Source organism: Xiphophorus hellerii, chromosome 14 (genome assembly GCF_003331165.1).
Source record: "Xiphophorus hellerii strain 12219 chromosome 14, Xiphophorus_hellerii-4.1, whole genome shotgun sequence".
In the NCBI taxonomy this organism is placed as follows: Eukaryota; Metazoa; Chordata; class Actinopteri; order Cyprinodontiformes; family Poeciliidae; genus Xiphophorus; species Xiphophorus hellerii.
The window spans coordinates 25,575,831-25,597,001 of NC_045685.1; the positions used below are offsets into that span (position 1 = coordinate 25,575,831).

Genomic DNA, 21,171 nt, shown 5'->3' on the forward strand with positions numbered 1-21,171 from the left:
AGTTCAGCTCTAAACGTGTCACACTTGGATATCAGCATGGGTCTGTTTCTGTGACATTTTACTGGTGAAGCTCATGGGGCCCAGTGACTCTTTGGGCCCCTGGCGTTGGGCCCCAACAGGCCAGGCAGTCCAGAAGATGGGAGATGCTACATGTTTTCTGAGTCAGTATGCGACTTTTCTCTGCACCATTTAAACAGGAATCAATTAAATTCAGTTTATGTAGCGCCAATTCACAATAAATATTGTCTTGAAGCACTTAAAAAAACACACTTCCAAAGAACCATTTTAACCCTGGGTTCATCTTAATGAAATATTTTTCTTTAAAGGCATTTTCAAAGAGAAAACATTTTATTTCTATTTTGGGATTTTAAAGAGAATCAAAGTGAAACTGGATACATTTTCTTCAACAAAATGTTGAAATTTGTGGAAACTTGTGTAAAAAACAAAACAAAAACTGTTTCCAACCTTGTGACAAAAAATATCTGAAATAATTTTTATTCTGTTTTGGACATTTCATGAAACAGAAAAATGACTTAAAATTTTATTTGTCGTTTCTAATGACAAATAAATTGTGTCATTACTGTGAAAAAACAACCACATAGATAAATATTTGTTAATTTATTTGAATAAAGTGGAAAAATAAAATAGTTTAACTTCTAATCACAAAATGACCATCATACTGAAATTAATGCTGTACCTACCGCCACCATGTGGACAGGCTGAGTAGTACAAGAAGCCAAGACAAAAAATAAAACATCAGAGCTTCATTAACACAAATGCTTTGAAGTCTTTGGTCTCTGAGAAAAAAATATAAGATAAATTCAAGGCTTGTAGTGGAAAAGTAAATCAGAACCTTGTTGGTACATAATGTGTAAAGCAGCTCTGGTTGGTTGAGATCTTTATGTTTTAGAAATTAAGCTTGGAGAAAAGTTACATTCACCGCATTTTCTGCTAAATTTATCCAGGCTATAAAAAATAATAAAAAAATACTAAAAGTAATTTCAGACCTTTCAGGAAACCTGAAATATTTAAGAAATCTCTCTTAACCGACTGCAAGTTATAGTTTTCAAATTTAACATTTCTTGATATTCGCTTCTGTTCTTGTAAATCTAAAATAATTAATTGTGCAGTTAGTGGAGGCAAGTTGCTCTGTATTTACAACAAAAAACAAAACATCTAACCAAGTATTTTTGTGTGGTAGTTTAGTTTGTCACCCGATGGATGGATGAAGCTGCAGCTTCATTTTCACACCAAAATAGGGAGAAATTACTGTATTTTATTTGTCCTTTGCAAACTAAAAATAAATTCAATTATCAAACAACCATGCACACACACACACACACCTAAGGAGAATTTATACAGACCAACCTGACTCAGTTAAGTGTTTTTGGACCCGGAGAGAACCCACCATGTACAGGGAGGACATGCAAACTCCCTGCAGAAAGACCCCGGGCCGGGAATCGAACCCAGAACCTGCAGAAAGACCCCGGGCCGGGAATCGAACCCAGAACCTGCAGAAAGACCCCGGGCCGGGAATCGAACCCAGAACCTGCAGAAAGACCCCGGGCCGGGAATCGAACCCAGAACCTTCTGGCTACAAGGCAGCAGTGCTACCAACTGCACTGCAGAAAAAAAATCTACTTTTGGGAATTTTCTGAAATTTCCAAAATCTTTCTAGAAAGTTTTGAGTTTTTTGTAGGAAATTTTTGGCATTTGAAACTCAGAAATGTCAAAGTTCTTTTCATGGAAATTTCTGACATTAATCTAAAAATCTGACTTTTTTATTTTTTTAAGCAAATTTTCAGCTTTTTAAACTTTGGATTCAGGTATTTTTGATGACATAATTTTTTAGTCATATTGTAAAAATATGATTAATATTAATGTTTGTTATATATTTGAGGACTTTTCAATCTTTTGTGTGAACCTGTATAACTCAATTTCCTCACTGTGGGACAATAAACATTATTTCTATTCTAGTTGGCATTTTAAAACTCTACTTTCTTTAATTTTCCCTAAAAATAAAAAAATAAATAAAAAGGAAAAGACGAGGAAACGGAATAAAAACTCTGTAAAGGAGGAAACTCACAACACAAAGCAGGTGACTTTAATTAAAACATTTCTCGCTGAAAATTGTCCAAGACAATCCGTACAAATTCGTCATTTCTTACGAGCTCTCTGATTTCACAGAGTATAAATTACTTAGTGTTTACAACGGGAACCCGCTGAAGCAAAGAAAGAAGTCCAGAAAGAGTCTGAGAGGAACCGAACCCACAGGAAACAGAAGCAATGAGACGGGAAAACAGACAAATACCGAAGGAAACTGTTTCCGCTGAAGTCGCTTCTTCGTTTCCATCCATGAAGGTGAGCTCAGTTCTCTCAGGTTTCAACCAAACAAGCTCTGGAAATAAAAACAACAACAAGCTTTTATGTACAATTACACAAATACTGAACATCTAAACCAGCCCGATCAGAACCATCCGGGCTGCTGGCGGGTCGGACGGCGCGGATAAATCAGTCTCTGCTGCTTCGTTACAAAAATAAACGTCTCCTCTGGTATCAAAATAGACGACAATCTTTTTCTTTCTCGTCGAAAACGTCCGGAGCGAACAAACAGCGAGGTGAACCCGTTTCATATTTACAGGACGAGGAACGGGTCGAGGCAGAACCGGGAACCTTTCACTCGCAGTCCGTGTTTCTGGGGGGGAATAACGCGGCGGCGGTCCAGACCAGCAGATTGTCGGAAGTGAAAGGTAGAAAAAGGCAGCAGGATGACGGCGCAGGCGCGTTGAGCGAGAAGAGCAAGGCAAAGCTGAAGGTGCTTTTGGACCACACGGTTCTGGAGAGGTACCGCTAAATTACCCCGGCAATTCACCGAGGAAGATCCCGTCGTTTTTTCAGTCAGAGCAACGGTAGCATTGCGCTAAACGTTAGCATTGCGCTAAACGTTAGCATTGCGCTAAAAAGACCCGGAAAGGGATTAAAATTATTCTTTATTAGAAAGAATAACTTATTAAATTAAAAGTTCTCGCTGCTGTTTTGTTTAATCCTCCAAGCTGCAACCGGTTCGTACCATCGATGATGAAAACAAGAAACAATTCAGCAGAAAACCTCAGAAAAATGTTAATTTATTGCAAAACTGATTTAATTGATCAGAGAACTGGAACCTTTAAATCAAGGAACTACATTAAAAAAATCCTGTGTACCTAAAAACCAACAGTATTATAGATTATTCTTAATATAGAATATTCTTAATATAGAATATTCTTAATATTCTGTGGATTTAACAAATTTTGACATTTTTCCAACAATCTGAGCATCTTTTACGTTTTACAAATTAATTTCTGAGTTATATTTTAGACAGATTTGATCAACAAGAGGACTATCAGAAATTTATCACAAATATCAGCTAATTTATCAACTTTAGGCTCGTTAAGCCAGTTATCTATTGGTGCTGGTCACCTAAAGCATGTTAAAAGTTAAACTGTTTTTAATGAGATAAACTCTTTAGGAAACTGGCAGGTTTTAGATATTTATCTTGCCTCATCGTTTTCCGTTACATTTCTGCAGATTTAATGTTTTGCTAATAAACACGAAGCATCAGAGGAGCTGATGGGATCAGAAATGGCTCAAATAATCACAGATTTCTGCATCACATCTTAAATATTTGACTAATTATTTGAATATTCAAATAGTAAAGAACTGGTTTGAACAAAACGAGGTGGAATTTGCTCCAGGAACTACAGGAAATCCACGGCGGTCCAACGGGACGTCAAACGGGTTCTATGAGGAATTTCCAATGAGATCGAACCCGAAACCCGACGGGATTTTGGCTCCAAAGGAAACCTGCTGTGGTCCAAAAGCACCAAGAGTTCCTGTGATGGAAACTGAAGTTTAAAGGAGATGGAGAGTTGAGAAACTCAACGTTTGCTCCAGGTTTGGTTCTGGTACCGATTCAGAGATACAGGCAGCATCTTCTTCTTCTTCCTTTCATCTGTGCTTCAGGTTTTAAATAAAACTTTGTTGATTCCTGCATCGCTCCAGAAACGACAGAGGAAGAATTGAAACCGAAACTCAGAAAAGGTCAGAGGTCAAGGAGCAAACCGACCCGAACGAGGGAGGCGGGTCTTCAATACTGCAGGAGTAATACTGCCGGGTCGATCAGAGTCCGATTGAGATCAAAGTCTTTCAGTCAGACGATGCAAAATGTCAGAGAGAGGCGGTCCGAATCTGGAGAACCAGAACCAGAGCAAGGAGAGACTGGTTGTGAAAGAACTCTGGAGAAACCAGACGGATGGGTTCTGTCAGGAATGATTGGGTTCTGCTGACGGAACCAACTGGATCATCTGGGGACGGAACCAGGCGGAGTCGGGATGAAGAACCAAGAACGATCAAAGGTGAAAACTGAAACACGTCCGCTTCCTTTGAGCGGGTCCGCTCCAAGAATCCATCCCAGTCGAGCCTCGTGGTTCTGGACCAGACGGGCCTAATCCAGAACCAGGCTGTTAGCACGTTTATGTCAGATGGTTCTAGTCTCTCTGGACCTTCTGGTTCAGTTAGGTCCTGTTTATTTTGGCCTGGTTCTGGCTCGGTTCTGCTGGGCTGTTCTCAGGATTTGGCACCCATATGAGGTCGATCCATGGACCCCTCCTCATCGGACAGGCCGGTTTCCACGGCGATGACCAGCGATGCCACAGAGGCGCTGCTCGCCATCGGCTGCAGCTCACCTGGAAGACGAGGAGATGAAGATGAAGTCAGCACCAGAACCAGCAGTGGTACCGCTAGCCAAAACATTAGCTGCACTAACCATAAACATTTGTCCTGCTGACTCTAATCAAACATAGTGTATAGCAGAAGCTAATGCTAAAGCGCTAAAACAACAGCATTTAGCAAAAACTGAAACTGAAGCTAAAGAGCTACATTAATAAGTATCGCTGCACCGACTGCAGTTTTCCAGCCTGTTACCGATCTTTTAAAAAGCTTATCCTGCAGACTGCCATTTTGGCCGAAACCAATTTTTTTTGTCGGAAATGTTGCTCAATATAGCAAGAAAGTTGTTGGCAACAGTGGTGTCACTATTGTTAATTATAAATGTGCAGACAGAACTTGGTGGTCAGTCAAAACCTCTCAACAGAGAACAAAAGACCACAGTGGTTGATTCTTGGATCTTTGTCATGATAGATAAAATCGGTGGATAAGATCGGCTGGCCTATAAATCGGTGCACCTCTATCAATAAGGTATTTAACAGAAGCTAAAGTAAGTAGCTTCTGTTGCTACCTGGAGTAAAGCAACTAAAAACAGCTTCTATGTTTAAGCTCTTGTTTCCCTGAACACAGATAATTCATCTAAAACTTGATCAATATTTATTTATTTTTTCTTAACTTCCCAGTTGTTTGTGTTCCTACTGTATTTTTTATATTTACTGAGACATGCTAATTTTTTATTTTATTTATTTGACTTGCCTTTGAGAGCATTTAAATTTTCTCTCTTGCACAATGAACTGGGTTCTGATTCTGTAATGCCTCAGAACCGCCACCGGGTGTCAGTGTAACTCTGACTAACGCCCAGCAGAGTGAGAGTCCAACCTGTGTGGGTGTCGGTGGTGGCCGTCACGGGGCTGTCTCTGAGCGGGTCGGGGTCCTGGTAGTCCTGCGGGAGCCCGACCCGCCTGACACCGGGGTCCAGAACCACCGAGGACCCGCCCTCGCTCAGCGTCCCGTCGCTGGACGCCCCAGCCTCCAGCGCCAGGGCACCGACTCCTCCCATCCCCACGCCGCCCAGCGCCAGGTCGTAGTCCAGCGGGAGGTCGTCCAGGCAGTCGGCGTTGAGCTGGGAGGAAAATGGAAACGGTCAAACCTGGAAATGAGAACAGAACCGGAGCGGAGAGCAGCTGGACTCACAGCGATGCCCAGGGCCTTCAGGATGTTCATCTTACACATCGGACACGTACGATGGTCCAGCAGCCACGGATCCACGCAGCTCTTATGGAACAGATGTCTGAGAAAACAGGAAAATTCAAGCACTTCTCAAGAACTTTCAAGGTACGGATTCAAACTTTTCCAGCACTTTGGAAAGAAAACACTAATTGACCAAATTCACTATTATAAAAGATATTTATACTGTATTAATGTCTGGTGATAATATTCTACATTTTACAGCAGGACAAGATAAAACTAAATTTGTTTTGAAATTTTTTCTCACTCAGACTAAAACGATGCAGTAGAGCCAAAATAGATTAAAAAAATCTCAGAATATTTCTGAGATTGAAAAATAGGAAATAAAAAAGAAAACACTTCAGAAATAATTTTCAATTTTCTGATTTTCAAAAATCAAAAATGTTTAACTTTTGAAAATGTTCAAAAGTGTAAAACTGTCAACCTTTAAGCGTCAGGAATTTCCATGTTTTTGAGTTTTATTCTAACAAATGTTCAACTTTTCAAACTCTAAAAAAAACTCTTGTTTTTTCTAAATAATTTACCAGATTATTCTCAAAATTTGAGTTTGTTGGCTGAAGTTTTCTCCTTTTTTCCCCATCAAAAATGTCCTGCTGTCGTAATCGATTGATTTGACAACAAAACAATAATTTAATTCAATTTCAAGAACATTGTTTAGAGTATAAATATAAGCCAACCTTCATCTGAATTAAGCAGGTCAGTAAGTCATTGAGCCGTTAGGAATAATAAATATTCATGACATTGAAACAATAAAAACAAATTGTGTTAAAGTGAAGAAATGAATTTCCAAACTTAATCAAACGTTAAACTGAACTTTATTATAAATTGAACAGTTTGCTTGTCAAGCTTTTTCAAAAACGTGAAAATCACCTAAATGAAATTTAGATTTCAAATATTTAACGCAGCTCCACTGCTGATCTGTGACCTTTAACCCTGATCCAACTACATCAGAAGCTCGTTTCCTGATCTCTCTGTGACCAAAGCGATTTTATTTAGAGCTTTAAAGAAAGTTTTCTGTCGTCGTCGGTGGGATTGTCTGAGCAGATGGGAGAGAAGTCGGAGTGAAATGTTTCTGGACGTTCTGGGTTCTGGTCGTCTGCCTGGACGTCCAACCGGCTGTTTGCTCTGGGTGGAGACGGACTAAAGATCACATCTGGACTGGGAACGCCTCGGGATTCCCACATCGCAGCTGGTTGCTTTAAGTCGGGTGTAAGAGTTTCTGTTGAGCCCAACAGAACCAGAACCGACACCAGATAACAAATATAAAGGTAGAAAACATCAATGAATCATTTGGTTCTTCTAACCATTTACATTTTTATGATAGTTACTCTCCCCCAATTCAGCGTTTACATTCGCATGTGAAAATGGCTGCAAACAAATGCAGTTATACAACCATATATATCTGAAAAGCATTAGTAGAGCCTTCTGCACAACCAACAACAATGCAGCCAGTGGTTTCCGGATGATGATAAAACTCTTGTTTTTACTGTTTTCTTGCAGTTGTTTTTTTTGTCAGTACTGTGTGTTTTTTATTTTTAACTTGTATTGAAACTCTAAAGATGACCGAAATAAATAAATAAATACATGCTAGGTAACGGTGCAGTACCTGCTGATTTGTAACATTTGAAACTGCTCATTTTCCAGCCACCAAAAAATATGAACTTGTACCAAAACCCAGCTGGGTGTTTTTTTTTAAGCGCTTAATAAGCTGTTTTTAAGACAGTTGAGACCCAAATGGAAGCATAAAAACGTGAATTTTGCTAAATACGTCCCCTTTGAGTTAGTTTTTGTCACATGAGGTTTTAAAAACATCCTCTGGGTTGAAAACATCTTCACTTCTGACCAACTTGATCCATCCTGAAGCTTCAAACAACCAACGCAGCTCCTTGTAGAGGATCTTAATACTCAGACTTTATTCAGTTAAAAGTCTTTTCCTGCATTTCTTATTTGAAGGAAGGAAGTTTGAGTTTCTACCTGCAGGGCAGGATGCGGACCACATCGTTGGGCCTGTAGCCTTCGATGCAGACGGCGCAGTTGTCGAAGTCGGCCTCCGTCTCCTGGTCGCCCTTCCTGATGGTGCGAACCTGAAGTTTGCTGATGGCCTTCTTCGCCGCGTCGCCAAGACGACGCTGCAGACGGGAAACGGGAGAGAGAACGACGTCAAGGATTAACTGTTTCCCATCGTTAGAGGATGAAACAGTTTATTTAACACTTGGTTGGCCATGTTGTGGGAACTCTGAGGTTCTGTTGACCCGTTTTCTGGTTCTGTGCAAACCAGGGTTTTTCATTATAGTTTAGTTTTATTTCATTGTGACTTTTTGTTTCAGTTTTAGTTAGTTCTTGGAGGGTGTTTGTTTTTATTAGTTAAATATTTAGTTTCAGTTTAGTTTTAGTTTTCTTACTCTTTTTGAAGTTTGAATCTAAAAGTTAACCCAAGTATTGAATTATGATTATGTTTACTTTGTTTGGGTAATAAATAATAAAATGTCTGCCTTTTGCTTTATCTCAACGTTTGCTGTCGCCATTTTGTGAGGAAGAGCCAAATTTACCGATAGTTTACGTAAATTGCTTGCGTGAGAAAAAATAACTCAAAAAACTTTATTTCACAAAAGTTTGAAAAGGCGATAGATTCATAAACACAAAACTAATATCTTTATATCTCTGATTTCAGTATATTTTAATTTCATAAACGCACCAGATGGTTCCAGTTTGTTATAGTTTTTCCCCATTACTGACAGTTTTTATGTATTTGAGTTAAAGACATTTTCTGAAGTTCGGTTCTGGTTGTTTTGTTGGCTGTAGTTAATTATAAACCCGTTACCTGGTTCCGGTCGCGCGCGTTGGCGTATCTGAACCTCTGGATGTAGTAGAAGACGAGCCAGGCGAGGGAGATGATCATCAGCACGATGAAGGAGATGGAGACGAACACCACCGACGTCCTGCTCACGTACTTCTGCAGGTTCCTGGTGCCGATGGTGATCGTCATGGTAACCGTGATGTTGCGCTCCAGCAGCGACACGACCTCCCGACCCTTCGGCTCCGGGATCATGATGACGACCACCTCGCCTGTACCTGAGAGAAGGAAACGCTCGGTCACTTCCTGTTGGTTTTATTTTGAAAGGTCGTGGAAGATTAGATTAGAAATGTTATAAAAACTTTTTCACAATTTAAATTGGAGACCAAAAGTGAAGTATAATATAAAAATATTTATTAATATCTTAAAAACACTTTTTTTAAACTTGAGACTAAGGTGATGTTTGAATTGTTTTGCATTTTAAGCAATAAAATGTTTTCTTACTTTAAAAAAGGAACTAAATTGTCCTTTACTTCCATTTTTTTCTTATATTTATTTTAATAGCTTGAAACATAAATGGTAAAGGCTTCACGTTACTGTTTTATTTTATTTTCCAGTCTGTACCTTTAACACTTCATGTCTAGTTTCATAAAAATAAAGAAAAAAAAAAAGACTTTTTTTGTGATACAAACATAATAACTACATATTAATTACAGATAAAACATGTTTGGCTGCAACTATGAAAAATAAAAATATCTTTCTAAAGAGACCAAGCTTTTCCTTGTAATACAAAAAGTTCAACAGCGGCTGATTTTATTTTTTAGGTGTTTTTTGTTTAGTGCTGCCAGTTAACAGATTAAACTCAAATAAAAAAAAGTTTATTCAGATTCTGATGAGTGAGGAACAGAAATATTTTAAGTTTTATTTTTACCCAACTCAGCTTGAGTTCAAATTGTGGGTAATAACTACCAGCTCTTTGTTGGAGGATAAAATGATTGATTATGAAAGCAGAACAAAGTTCAATAAAGATGAACTTTTAAGCCTTTAATGCATCTTAAACTTCACAGTGAACTGAATCCAGAGCCTTTAAACTCAGCGATGAGCCGTTCATATAAACCATCAAACTCCAAGAAAGGCTTCAGTTCGTAATAATAAACTGAATAAACAACTGATTCTGAAGAGCAAACCGAGTTTAGCTTCATTTAGTCTCAGCAGCTGTAATCTCACTTGTATGTTTGTGAACATAAACTAATCTGACTAATCAGCTACACATAAATGTTTTTGTATCAGCAGCTTGTGATTGTTAAATGTTAACGTTTTCTAGCCGACGCCCAGCAACACCAGTCCGGCCAAATCTGGACGTCAGGCTGCAGAAACCGATCAGAAAAGACGTTTCTTCAGGCGCTGCAGTGAAACTTCAAGATATTCACATTTTAAAGTGGAAATATTCCTAATAAATAAGTAAAATCAACAACAAAAGTCTAAACTTTAATATCTGTTTGAGATCAGCGGGTGTTTTGAATTTAATTTTAAAATCTTTACCCCAGTTTCTACTAAACAGATTCATACTGAGTTGTTTGTTGCTCATATTATAAACTGATTCATTTCCATGAACTCTCAGTGTGTTTTACAGTGTAAACGGTTTTATCTCAGGTTTATAGTTTCATTACTGGAATATTTTGACGAGCACATTAACGTTTCTGGGAAACGTTTCCACCGTTTCTCCTCTTCACCTCTGAATCAATCGGACACAGATTACATTCATCACCTCGCTTACTGATCCAATAGCAGCTTGAGCCTGACACATCCCCACATCGCCATGGCGACCACCGCTCTAAAAATACACTTTATGAGCCAACATGGTGGGCGACGCTCTGAGTGGCCTGGTTTCACTCCAGCGGACCGATCGGCTTCAGGATTCAGCCTCAACACGAGATTATGTAAGCCTCTCTGAGGACGATTCACAGGATTTCTGTAATCCTGCAGCAGGTTTTACAGCGAGTCCCGTCAGACTGCCGCAGGCAGCGCTGCTCCACATACGGAAAACCAGCTTAACACAGAAATACAGGCACAGAAAACTAGTTTCATGCAAAAATATAGATAAGGAACACCAGTTTAACAAAAATATAGATAAGGAACACCAGTTTAACAAAAATATAGATAAGGAACACCAGTTTAACAAAAATAGAGGTACGGAACACCATTTAACACAAAAATATAAATAAGGAACACCAGTTTAACAAAAATAGAGGTACGGAACACCATCTAACACAAAAATATAGATAAGGAACACCAGTTTAACACAAAAATATAGATAAGGAACACCAGTTTAACAAATAAAATACAGATACGGAACACCATTTAACACAAAAATATAAATAAGGAACACCAGTTTAACAAAAAAATACAGGTACGGAACACCATTTTAATGTATAAATATATATATGGAATACCGGTTTGACATAAAAAAAATAACATAGGTAAATAATATCCGCTAAACATGTTATTATTATTACGCTGTTTTTTGTGAGCGGCGGGGGGACTTCCTTGTTGAATTACTTCTCATTCTGTCTCCTGTTGTTCCAGTTTTAATTTAGAAACTTCCAGGCTTGCAGAAAGATGTAACAATGGGCTGAACTCTGACCTGATCTCCATGATGTTTGCAGACCAAAGTCTGCAAATGACCAGGAGCAACAGGCTTGAATGGATCCAACATTTTCCACAGGAATAAACTGATTTATCAAGAAACTGAAACTGTGTCAATACCTGAGAAATGGTTAAAATGATTTAACCATTTTAGATGCTGTAATTACAGCCAAACTCCTGTCATTTTAGAGCAAATCACTGAGGTCAGTGTTGAACGTCTTCATGCATTCCTGGAGTTTTTAAAGGCCTATTTAACTCATTTTATCATGTGACCCTCAAGGAGTTGGACTCTACAAAGTGATACTTTAATAAAGAAGGTGATAAATAGCAAGACAGGAAGTTAAAGTAAAAGAGGAAGTTTTAAAATACAATTGCAGACAAATCATTTTGGCACAAAGGTCAGGGTGGCAATGATTCTGAGACTAAACATAAGCTCGATATTCTGCAGCTGCTCGCTCGAAATCAGACTTTAAAACCTTTCAGTCCCAAATGTCTGAGGAGAAAATTCAATCTGTCGACCACATCTCAGCTGTTTCAGATTTAAATCTGAGGTTTAGCTTGTGACTGGAGCCTGACTCCGTACATCCTGATGTAACACCAAAGAGAGGCGGAAAATATCCCGGAGCGACACTGGCTTCCACAGACAAACAGAGTCTGCAGAAGTTTAGCGATAGACACGTAAGAACAGGTCTATGAGAGCTGGACCAGAAAAATGCACCAAGTCCTAACAAGTGTGCAGCACACAGGCAACATGAGGGCAGAGACTAGGAGGGAAAACTTTAATCAGAAACAGGCGAACTGAAGGAATGCTCTCACTGGGGTTTTGACATTTTTAGGAATAATTCAAACCAAGTGAGATGGAGGACATTTTAAAAACAAGGTAGGATCAGGAAAGTTAAAGGTGGACGGATACTTTTTACTTTTACATGAATAAAAAGGTGTTGAAGTAGTGCTACTCTTACTCAAGTACAATCTTTGGGTACTCTGCCCACCTCTGATTGTTATGAGTTCACACTTTATTAGAATATTTAACTATTTAAAGTATACATAGTTCCCACAAGTCTGAAGTGATCCACGCCACTGAACGGCCATCTTGGTAGGCAAACGCAGCACAAAGCGTAGATGAGCTTGTCTTCCAGACCAACAAGGAGAAAACATGAGGACTCTTGATGAATGTGCAAAAAAAAATACATAACAAAATCACTGCAGGGAGGATCCATCCATATGAGACAGAGAACGTGTCATAACACAGTTAATAGTTGTCATAGCAACTGTAATAATAGGTAGTTATGGATACCTATCAAAATGGCTGTCAGTTATAAAGTTCTCAGATGTGTCATGTGACACGAGAAGTAAGTATGGAGAGATAACTTTATTTGTATTACAGTAAATTGTGTGAGAACAATTTCAGATTCTTTCACCTTAAAGTTAAGGAGAACCTCAGGGCTGACTGCTGGGGCCGTTTTTCTTTTATCGACTTCTCCACATGCCTACGATACACACTTTAAGATCATATATTGTTATATATTTCATGAGGATTTTGTGACAAATCAATTGTACATGGTTGTGTTCTTCACTGTGGACTTGATAATAACTAATTATTAAAGATTTAATTGTCAGACCTCTTAACACTTTTTTCTAGCAGCCATTTTTATGGCAGTATTTTAGGAAGGTGAGGACTCCAGCAACAGTTGTGTTATTAAAGTCACACCTGCCACCTTTAGTCTGCTTTAAACGGACCAAAGTTTGGAAAAGGGTAATAAAGAACAATCAGTTCAGTTTTTTATTGTTCCACGTGAAGGATGTAGGTTCACAGAAAAAGTCAGAACGTCAACATAAATATCACGCTCAATGACAAGGAAGGAAACCACTAAACTTTCTAAAGTGTTTGGCCAAATTCAATTAAGACAAATGCCACAAATATCCTATAAAAAGTGAAAAAACAAAATGGCTACAATTTTAAAATCCGAAGACTATACGACAAACTCTGCCCGGAGACCGCACGCAACAATTTTCATTGGTTGATTTGTTTTCTTACCCAAATTAGTCTTTAAACAAGCAGCAAAATGTCATTGTTTAAACATATTTTCCTTTTAATTTGACTTCAAACTGACTAAATATCGAACAGAGAGCCGGTGTTTAACGGTCGTGTCCTGTTTGATGTGATAGTTTGGTGGTGTTTTATGAGGTTTATGTTACCATCTCTGAGTCTCACCTATGACTCCAGTATTTACAGGAAAAGTAAATACCGAGAAAGACGAGATGCAGCTCCTGATTGTTTGCTCAGCAGAGACTGTATTTGCTCTCAGTGGAGACTGGAAGAGGACAAGTTGAATCAAATCCCTGGAGGCCAACGTTGAACTCGTATCGACTGAGCAAAATAACAAAAACATTGATTGGTGTTGACCTAAAAATATTCCCCTGGGATCAATATCGCTCCTGTGTAACCGTGAGGTCCTTCACAGAAGTTATATAATCGCCAAACTAATTTAAACCCGACTGAGGCGGTCATGTTGTCGCCCAAAAAATCCAATCACAAGTTGTTCAGCTGAGTTTTTACTCAACATTTTCAGAAAAAACAACTTTAAATTAGGCTCTATTTTAGAAGTGCTGATTTGCATTTTCATCTTTTTCAAAAATAAAGAAAAACAAGTTTTGATTCAGTAACAGACGTTTTACGTTTCAAACAAGTTCTGCATGTTTTCTGTTTCATCTTCTCTTTTGTAAAGTAACATCAGATAAAACTAGAAAGAAATGCAGTGAATGTCAGAAGGTAACTTTTTTTGTTTTTTACAGAAATTTGTTGAGGTATTTGAAAGGAGGGAAAAAGTTCAAGTTGCTAATTCACATTTTGGAAGGTTGAAGTGCAACAAACTGTTGCAGCGTAGTTAAAGTGTGTCTCTAATCTTTATCTATCGGTCTGCGTTTCCCCATTAGTTTCCTCCCCTACAGTCACGGACACATGCGAGTGAAAACAAGGGACACAGATATTAAATTTTATTCACAAAGGTCTTAAGAAGTCTTAAATTTGATTTGGAACCTGCAGGAACCCTGAAAATATCTGTTTTAGATTATCTTCATGAATGCAGCTCAGTACTGTTTTAATCTGTGATGTTTACCACCAAGAGATTTTATCTGACTCCAGTAAATAAGGCCACACTTCCTTATTTACATCGACAGTACGATGCTCAGCATCGTACTGTCGGTTTAAAACCAAACCATTTAGGCTGCAAATGCTTTAGGAATAGAACCGAATCAATTTCCAACAGTTGCAAAAACATCCAAGAATCCCAAACTTCATTAGTTTGTTTACAGCTGTTGGAAAAAAAATTGAAAATCTTATTTTATCTGCTGAAATCACTAGATAAAAGAAGTCGGGTAAATTATTGTCAGCCCAGAAACTCAGACGTAAAATTTGATTCATGTTCCCTTGATCTGCAGAAATCTAAGTAAACCCGGTCAGTAAAGGCGTCAACAGACCATCCTGCACTTTGAGATTAGTAGAAATCAGATGTGACACCTGTTACTCTGAACACTTCACTGCAGACAGGTTTCAAACATGGCTGCAAACTGGGCCAGTTCTTGTCTGTACTTGTTGTGGGATTTGTAGTTTAAGAACCAAATATCACCGGTAGCAAACTTAACCCCTAGAGAAGACGGATTGGCTCAATAGCTGCGTTTTTATTGATCATGTATTTGATCATGTATTTAAAATGTAAAAATTTTAAATACTGAAAATAAATTTGCTTGATGGAAACACCAATTTTGTAAAAACTCTTGTTTTTGTATTAAAAGTTTTAGTACTAGGGTGAGATGGTTTTTTTGCAAAACTGCAGTAGAAATTTTTTTTTCACATCACATGATCAACAAGCGGATGTTACTACTGGCAAAAACCACAAAGAAGAAAACAGGAAGTAGTCGGAGGAACACGGTGTGGAATGTTTATGACTTATCGCCTGAACAGATGCATTTACATTAGATTGGAAAACCCGCGATTACGAAAATGTGTTTTTTTTCAACACAATTTCACTTTTCTCTATTTTCTCAAATACTCCAACAAATTCCTGTAAAAATGAAGAAGTTAGCTTCCAATGTTCACACTGCATTTTTACAGAAATGCATTTTTCTAGTTTTATTTGATATTACTTTACAACACAGAAGATGAAACATAAAAAGCGCAGAACTTGTCTCTGAATTATTATGAAACCCTCTGAAACTTTTTGTTACTGAATCAGAATTTGTTTCTCTTTAAATATTTTGTTAAAAAGTTAAGAAAGTTAACTTTGGTTTTAGTACAAATCAGTACTTCTAACAGAAGTTTAAATTTGTTGTTTTTCTGGAAATGTTGAATAAAAACTGCTGAAAACTGGTGGGAATATTGACAAACTTGCGAGCGCTTGTAATGGAAACGCAGCTATTTTCTGACATCATCATCGTGTAGAAAGACGTTTCTACATCCAAGGCTTTTCTGGAATTAATTTAAAAATTACTTATTAGAAAGACTTTGATGGAAGTATGGGCATTTTTACAATTTCTTCAAGTTTTAAATGTTGATTTTTCTTTTCAAAATGTTAGACTTTGTAAGAATGTTGTTGTTTTTTTCTAAACAGAGTCAAGCGGTCCAGAAAATCCCCAAACAGAAATCAAACCTGAACTAATTTATCACAGACGTTTCTGGATCTGATGTCCCAGTTTGAGCTTCGTGTGACGCGATGAGCAGCTCTGATCTGAGACATAAAGTGATGAAGCAGCTGATTCCACACTGTCTGCTTTCAGGTGGATTAACAGCCAGCAGGCCTGACCAGACGGGGAATCCACCCACCCACCCACTCTGACCTGGAGGTCAAAGATTCACCACTAAAAAAGAATCACGTTCGTCGAGATTTAAATCCAGAAGCCAGGAAATATCTGAATTAAGCAGCATTTTTGTGCTTTTGGGAAACTGAAAACATCTACTCAAAATAAATCAGGTTAAAAATAAGTGTATTTGTGTCACTGAGTGGGAGGCAGAGCCATAATATTATGCAACAGGCAACAGTTTGCTGCTATAAATGTAATCACTGGATTTTACCGACTGGACGTGACTCAAAGAAACTCGTGCCTAAATTTAATTAGCTTTTCCAACTCTGAGGGGAAAATGACTGATTTTATCTAACAAAACAAATAAAAAGGGGCAAATAATGATTCATCATTTTTTCCATTGTGGTCAAATTTGAGTAAGTTGTGAATTTTCTCATCAAATCTAAACATATGTTGGAATAATAATGCAAGAACACGTTCTCAAAGACCAATGAACTTTAAATTATAATGAACATTTAACACTGAAATGTTAAATACCCAAAATAAATAAACAAAACAACAGAAACAACAAATAAAATGCATTATGAAGTTTATGTACACAAAATTATCCCTCAAAATAAGGGCCAGTTGAGACCAAAACACCAGACTGAAGACTTTTATCAGTCAGTTTTTTAAAGAATGAGAAGAAAAAACAATAAATCATGCAAGTGGAAATGATTTTGTTTGTTTTATTTTACCATGCTAAAACTGTATCTCGTTATAAAAACACTGAACTTTAAACACAGTAGTGGAAACCAAAATGGTAAATGGACTGAACTTATCCAGTCATTTTGACCACTCAAAGCGCTTTACACTAGAGTCACATCCACCCAGTCGCACTCACAAACACACACACATTTATACACCGATACGCAGATCGGTAGGCAATGTGGGGTTAAGTGCCTTGCCCAGAGGCACATCGACATGTGGCAGGAGGAAGCTGGAATCGAACCTACAACCTTCTGGTCGCAAGACGACTACTCTACCATAGAGCCACAGTCGCCCGTTCTGCAAAAGCAGAAAATGGAGAAATGTTTCGTTGAATTTAGTAGAAGTATGTCTGCTTATGGTGCAGAATATTAACACTTCCAGTTTCTTTTGATCTTATAAAGTAAAACTATGCATATAAAGCATAGTCATTGAATAACTATGCTATTCAATGATTTCTGTAGTTGTTAACTAGCTAGCCTGCAGTCTGCTGCTATACACAAATCCTCATTTAGCCTCTAATCCGGCACACTTTAAAAAATGCATTAATTGGTGGCTCTATTTTACTTACTGTGCTAAATATAACATCAATTCATCTCACTTATTTTTAACTCTGGCATGTGAGTCAGCAACCTTTGCACTTGTTGTCTAGCAACCTACCCTGTAGACATTGTAGCTGGTACTGACAACAGGTTTTAGCCAACTGTTGACATCCATGTTTCCCATTAAACTAAATATATTCTCATAAAGGAGCTGGTAGGGAGAAATGCATCAGGAATGCTGACAAACCAGTTTCACAACATTTTTCCTTCCTGGGTTTAAAGGAACGTTCTGCTACAAACAAAATAACTTATTACCTCAGCTGAAATTACACAACAATGACCAAATGATAACAAAAACCAGATGGTGAAACAAAATTAATTAGATTTTTTTAAAAGTCAGTGTAGAAAACAATAGACGTACACATTTAAAAAAAGTTTTAGAGTCAGTGAAAGAATGTTTTTAAGACTATAAAATCTAAAACTGATCAAATTCAAGACATTTTCTGATATTAAAACTCAAACATTTTATATTTTTAACTCTGCTCGTATGTGGGCTAAATTAAATCCAAATTAATCTGTCTCTTCTCTGTGTTTTCCTGTTTTCATAATTCTGAGAATATAGATTCCTCCAAATGTAAAGACTGAGCATCTCTTTATTAAAATATTCAAAATATGATTCCAGACCTGAAGTAACTTTATTTATTGGACGTATATTTCAAGGTTATCCCTTATGTTTGCAGATTTTTGTCTCTTAATTAAATCAAAACTCTAATAAATCTATGTAAAATCATCAGGAGCAGGTTAATCACTTGTGATTTGACAGCGTAGTGATTTGAACAAATACCAAAGAAATCCATCTGAAAAAAGACAGAAGAAGCCGTGTAATGAAGATTTTAATGAAAACCAGACCAAACGATTGGTGGATAAACACGGCAACCTGAAGACTCAACAGCGTCTAAACGACCTGCAGATGTTTCTACTGGAACATTCACCGAGTTTCCAAACACGGATTCCAAGAAACTAAAAACGTCATGAGAAACTAGATTTAAAGTCAACAAATAGAGAGTATTTTCCATTTACTTCCTGGACTGAGCAGTCAGAGTGGAGGCCTGCAGGAGGAGCTGAAGGCGAGTCCAGCTGTCGGACAGACAGCTGTTGGTTCGCTGCTGCCGTTACGTAACGCAGCGCCGCATCGTGACTGACAACAACACGTCAAGCTGCTCCGCATGTAATCTAATCAGAAGAGGCCGAAACATCGGAGGAGTCCCTGCTGCTCCACAGGCTCGGCTCAAATCTGTCTGAAGTTTATTACAATACATCAATTAATCAAATGATAAATTAAAATGAGCTCAGTGATTTCCATTTGCATGATTTACTCTACCAAAAACTGGATGATAAAAGTCTTCAGTCTGGTGCTTTGGTCTCAACTAGGATCATTTTGTTTACAGCAAATTCATAATTCACTCTATTGGTTGTGTCTGTTTTGTTTATTTATTTTGGATATTAAACGTGTCTTCCAGTTCCAGTTAAATACTCATGAGAATTTAAAGTTTATTGATCTTTGAGAATGTCTTGAAAATGGTCTCAAAATAACATTTATTGATATGATGCATCAGCACTAACATCGGTAAAGGCTGATATTAGCCGTTTTTTAACATATTGGTGAATAAAACCAGGTCGATATTAACAACCAATATTTGTTTTCATCTTGTTGCCATTTGTTTCTGCACAGCAAAACAATAAAGAGATACCTGATTGGTAAATATCAGGTATCGGCCACAGTAGCAGTATTAAAATCAGATATCGATATCGGTCCTCTTTTTTTTAATTTTTTACCCCTCCAGGGGGTCTTTTGTGGGCTCTAGTGTCCCTTATATGACAGTAGGCTGACAGGAAACGGGGAAGGAGAGGAGGGAAGAAATGCGGCAAATATCATCGGGTCCGGGAGTCGAACCCGCGACGGCCGCGTCGAGGACTCAAGGCCTCCAAATATGGGTCGCGCTAACCGCTACGCCACCACGGCACGCCCATCGGTCCTCATTTTTATATCAGTGCATAAATAACATTATTATTTATTGCAATAACTTCAGGGATAATATATAAAGCCATTAAAATCTGTTATAGTTTTCAGGCCTCGCCAGAAGCTACATTGTTTAAAAAGCTCAGATCAGACTGAAACAAACTTGTGCTGAATTTATGTTCCTCTGAAGTCCAGATATCAAAGAGAAACTTTGTAATCTGCAGAACAGCAGAAAATATTTCCTCTTGCTCCAAAAAAGGTTTATTTTTATCTTCCTACTTTGAAACTTTTGAAACTGATGCCTCCTGTTTTTTCTCAAAAACTTCTGATAGTAATTTTAAAATGTGAGTTTTCTTTGGCAAACTTTTGGCTTTATAAACTCAAGTTTATTTGTTTTTCTATAATCTTTTTGAATTTTCTCCAGCAAAGTCTCCTTGTTTTTTCTCGAAAGTTTCTGAGGTTAATGTGAAGATTTATGAATTTTTTACTAGCATTTTTTGTTACTTTTTCAAACAGAAATTTCAACGTTTTTTTTCCAGAAAAATTGAGATTTTTTTAAATAGCAAATTTTTCGACTTTTCAAACTTGGAAATGTCTGCTTCTTCTAGAAAATTTCTGAGCATATAATCCAGATTTCTGAGGGGGTTTTGGCAGAAATGTACTCCTCTTTTTTATCTACAATTGCCCTATTTCGCCGTCATAAACACCCTGTTAGTTTGAGTTGGATGGAGAGAAATAAAGTGGATTCCCAATGAACCCAGCTTCTGTTTCGTACCTTGATGGCGCATGGTGATGGTGTCGTTGGGGTTGGTGGAGCCCACGTTGAAAATGACCACCGCCGAGGCGTTGTGGGCGGCAGCATGGCGGATTTTGTCCCTGGTAGTGCAGTTCCCATGGGCTATCAGCGCTATCCAGCCGGCCGCGGCCTGCGAGGGCACCACGAACCGGGTGTGGGGTTCACAGGCCTGCCGGTCCAGAGGGGAGGCGGGCAGCACCACCACCCCCTTGGCGTCCCGCTTCGGGGAGTGCTCCCCGTAGCGGCCGCACTCCGTCTTCTCGGTGCGCACCTCGGAGGTGGCCGGGTCCATGTAGGTGATGTTGACGAAGGCGGTGTACCACTCCTCCCGCTCGGCCACAGTGAAGTCCAGACACAGCAGGTGGACGAAGCAGAAGGAGAGCAGCCACGTAGAGAGGGCCAGACTGCGGCAGGCCGCCACCAGAGAGCCCGGCGCCATGGCGGTCCTCCCCGGGGAGAGAGGTCGGAGGACACCGAGAGCTTCAGCGCCGACGAGCACTACTACTCCACCATGTCACCCACCGGCCTACCGAGAGTTTATTTCACCGAGTTTATCGACGCAAACTCCGGGTTTGCTTCGCCGTTCAGCCCCTCCCCTCTGCTGCTGTCAGCCAGCCGTTAGCGGATTCCATTTCCAGCCAAACAAAAACGGTTAAATCCCGAACAATGGCGGCTCGGAGTGAAATAAACCCCGGGCACGATCCGACCGACACCCGCCGGGGTGATACAGCAAGCGGGCGGACACGGAGCACCGAGACCGTGGAGAAATTAGATTTTTGCTCTTTAAAGCTGACTTTACTCGCAGCTGCTACACTGCATTGTTTTGACTGGGCCACTGTGAAGCTACAGGAAGCGAGGCGACGAACTTCCGGAA

At 38.8% G+C, this 21,171-nt stretch overlaps 1 protein-coding gene across 1 annotated transcript; it reads right to left on the reverse strand.

The window, feature by feature from the left end:
- Nucleotides 1–2,082: 2,082 nt before the first annotated feature.
- On the reverse strand, nt 2,083–21,161 carry LOC116732819 (RING finger protein 150-like). The gene is made up of 6 exons (XM_032583315.1): nt 20,277–21,161; nt 8,774–9,024; nt 7,927–8,081; nt 5,899–5,995; nt 5,584–5,827; nt 2,083–4,724 (listed from the first exon to the last, which is right to left on the reverse strand). Exons 1-6 carry the CDS (start codon nt 20,734–20,736, stop codon nt 4,606–4,608), a joined length of 1,326 nt encoding a protein of 441 aa, XP_032439206.1. The 5' UTR covers nt 20,737–21,161; the 3' UTR covers nt 2,083–4,605.
- Between the last annotated feature and the right edge of the window lie 10 nt (nt 21,162–21,171).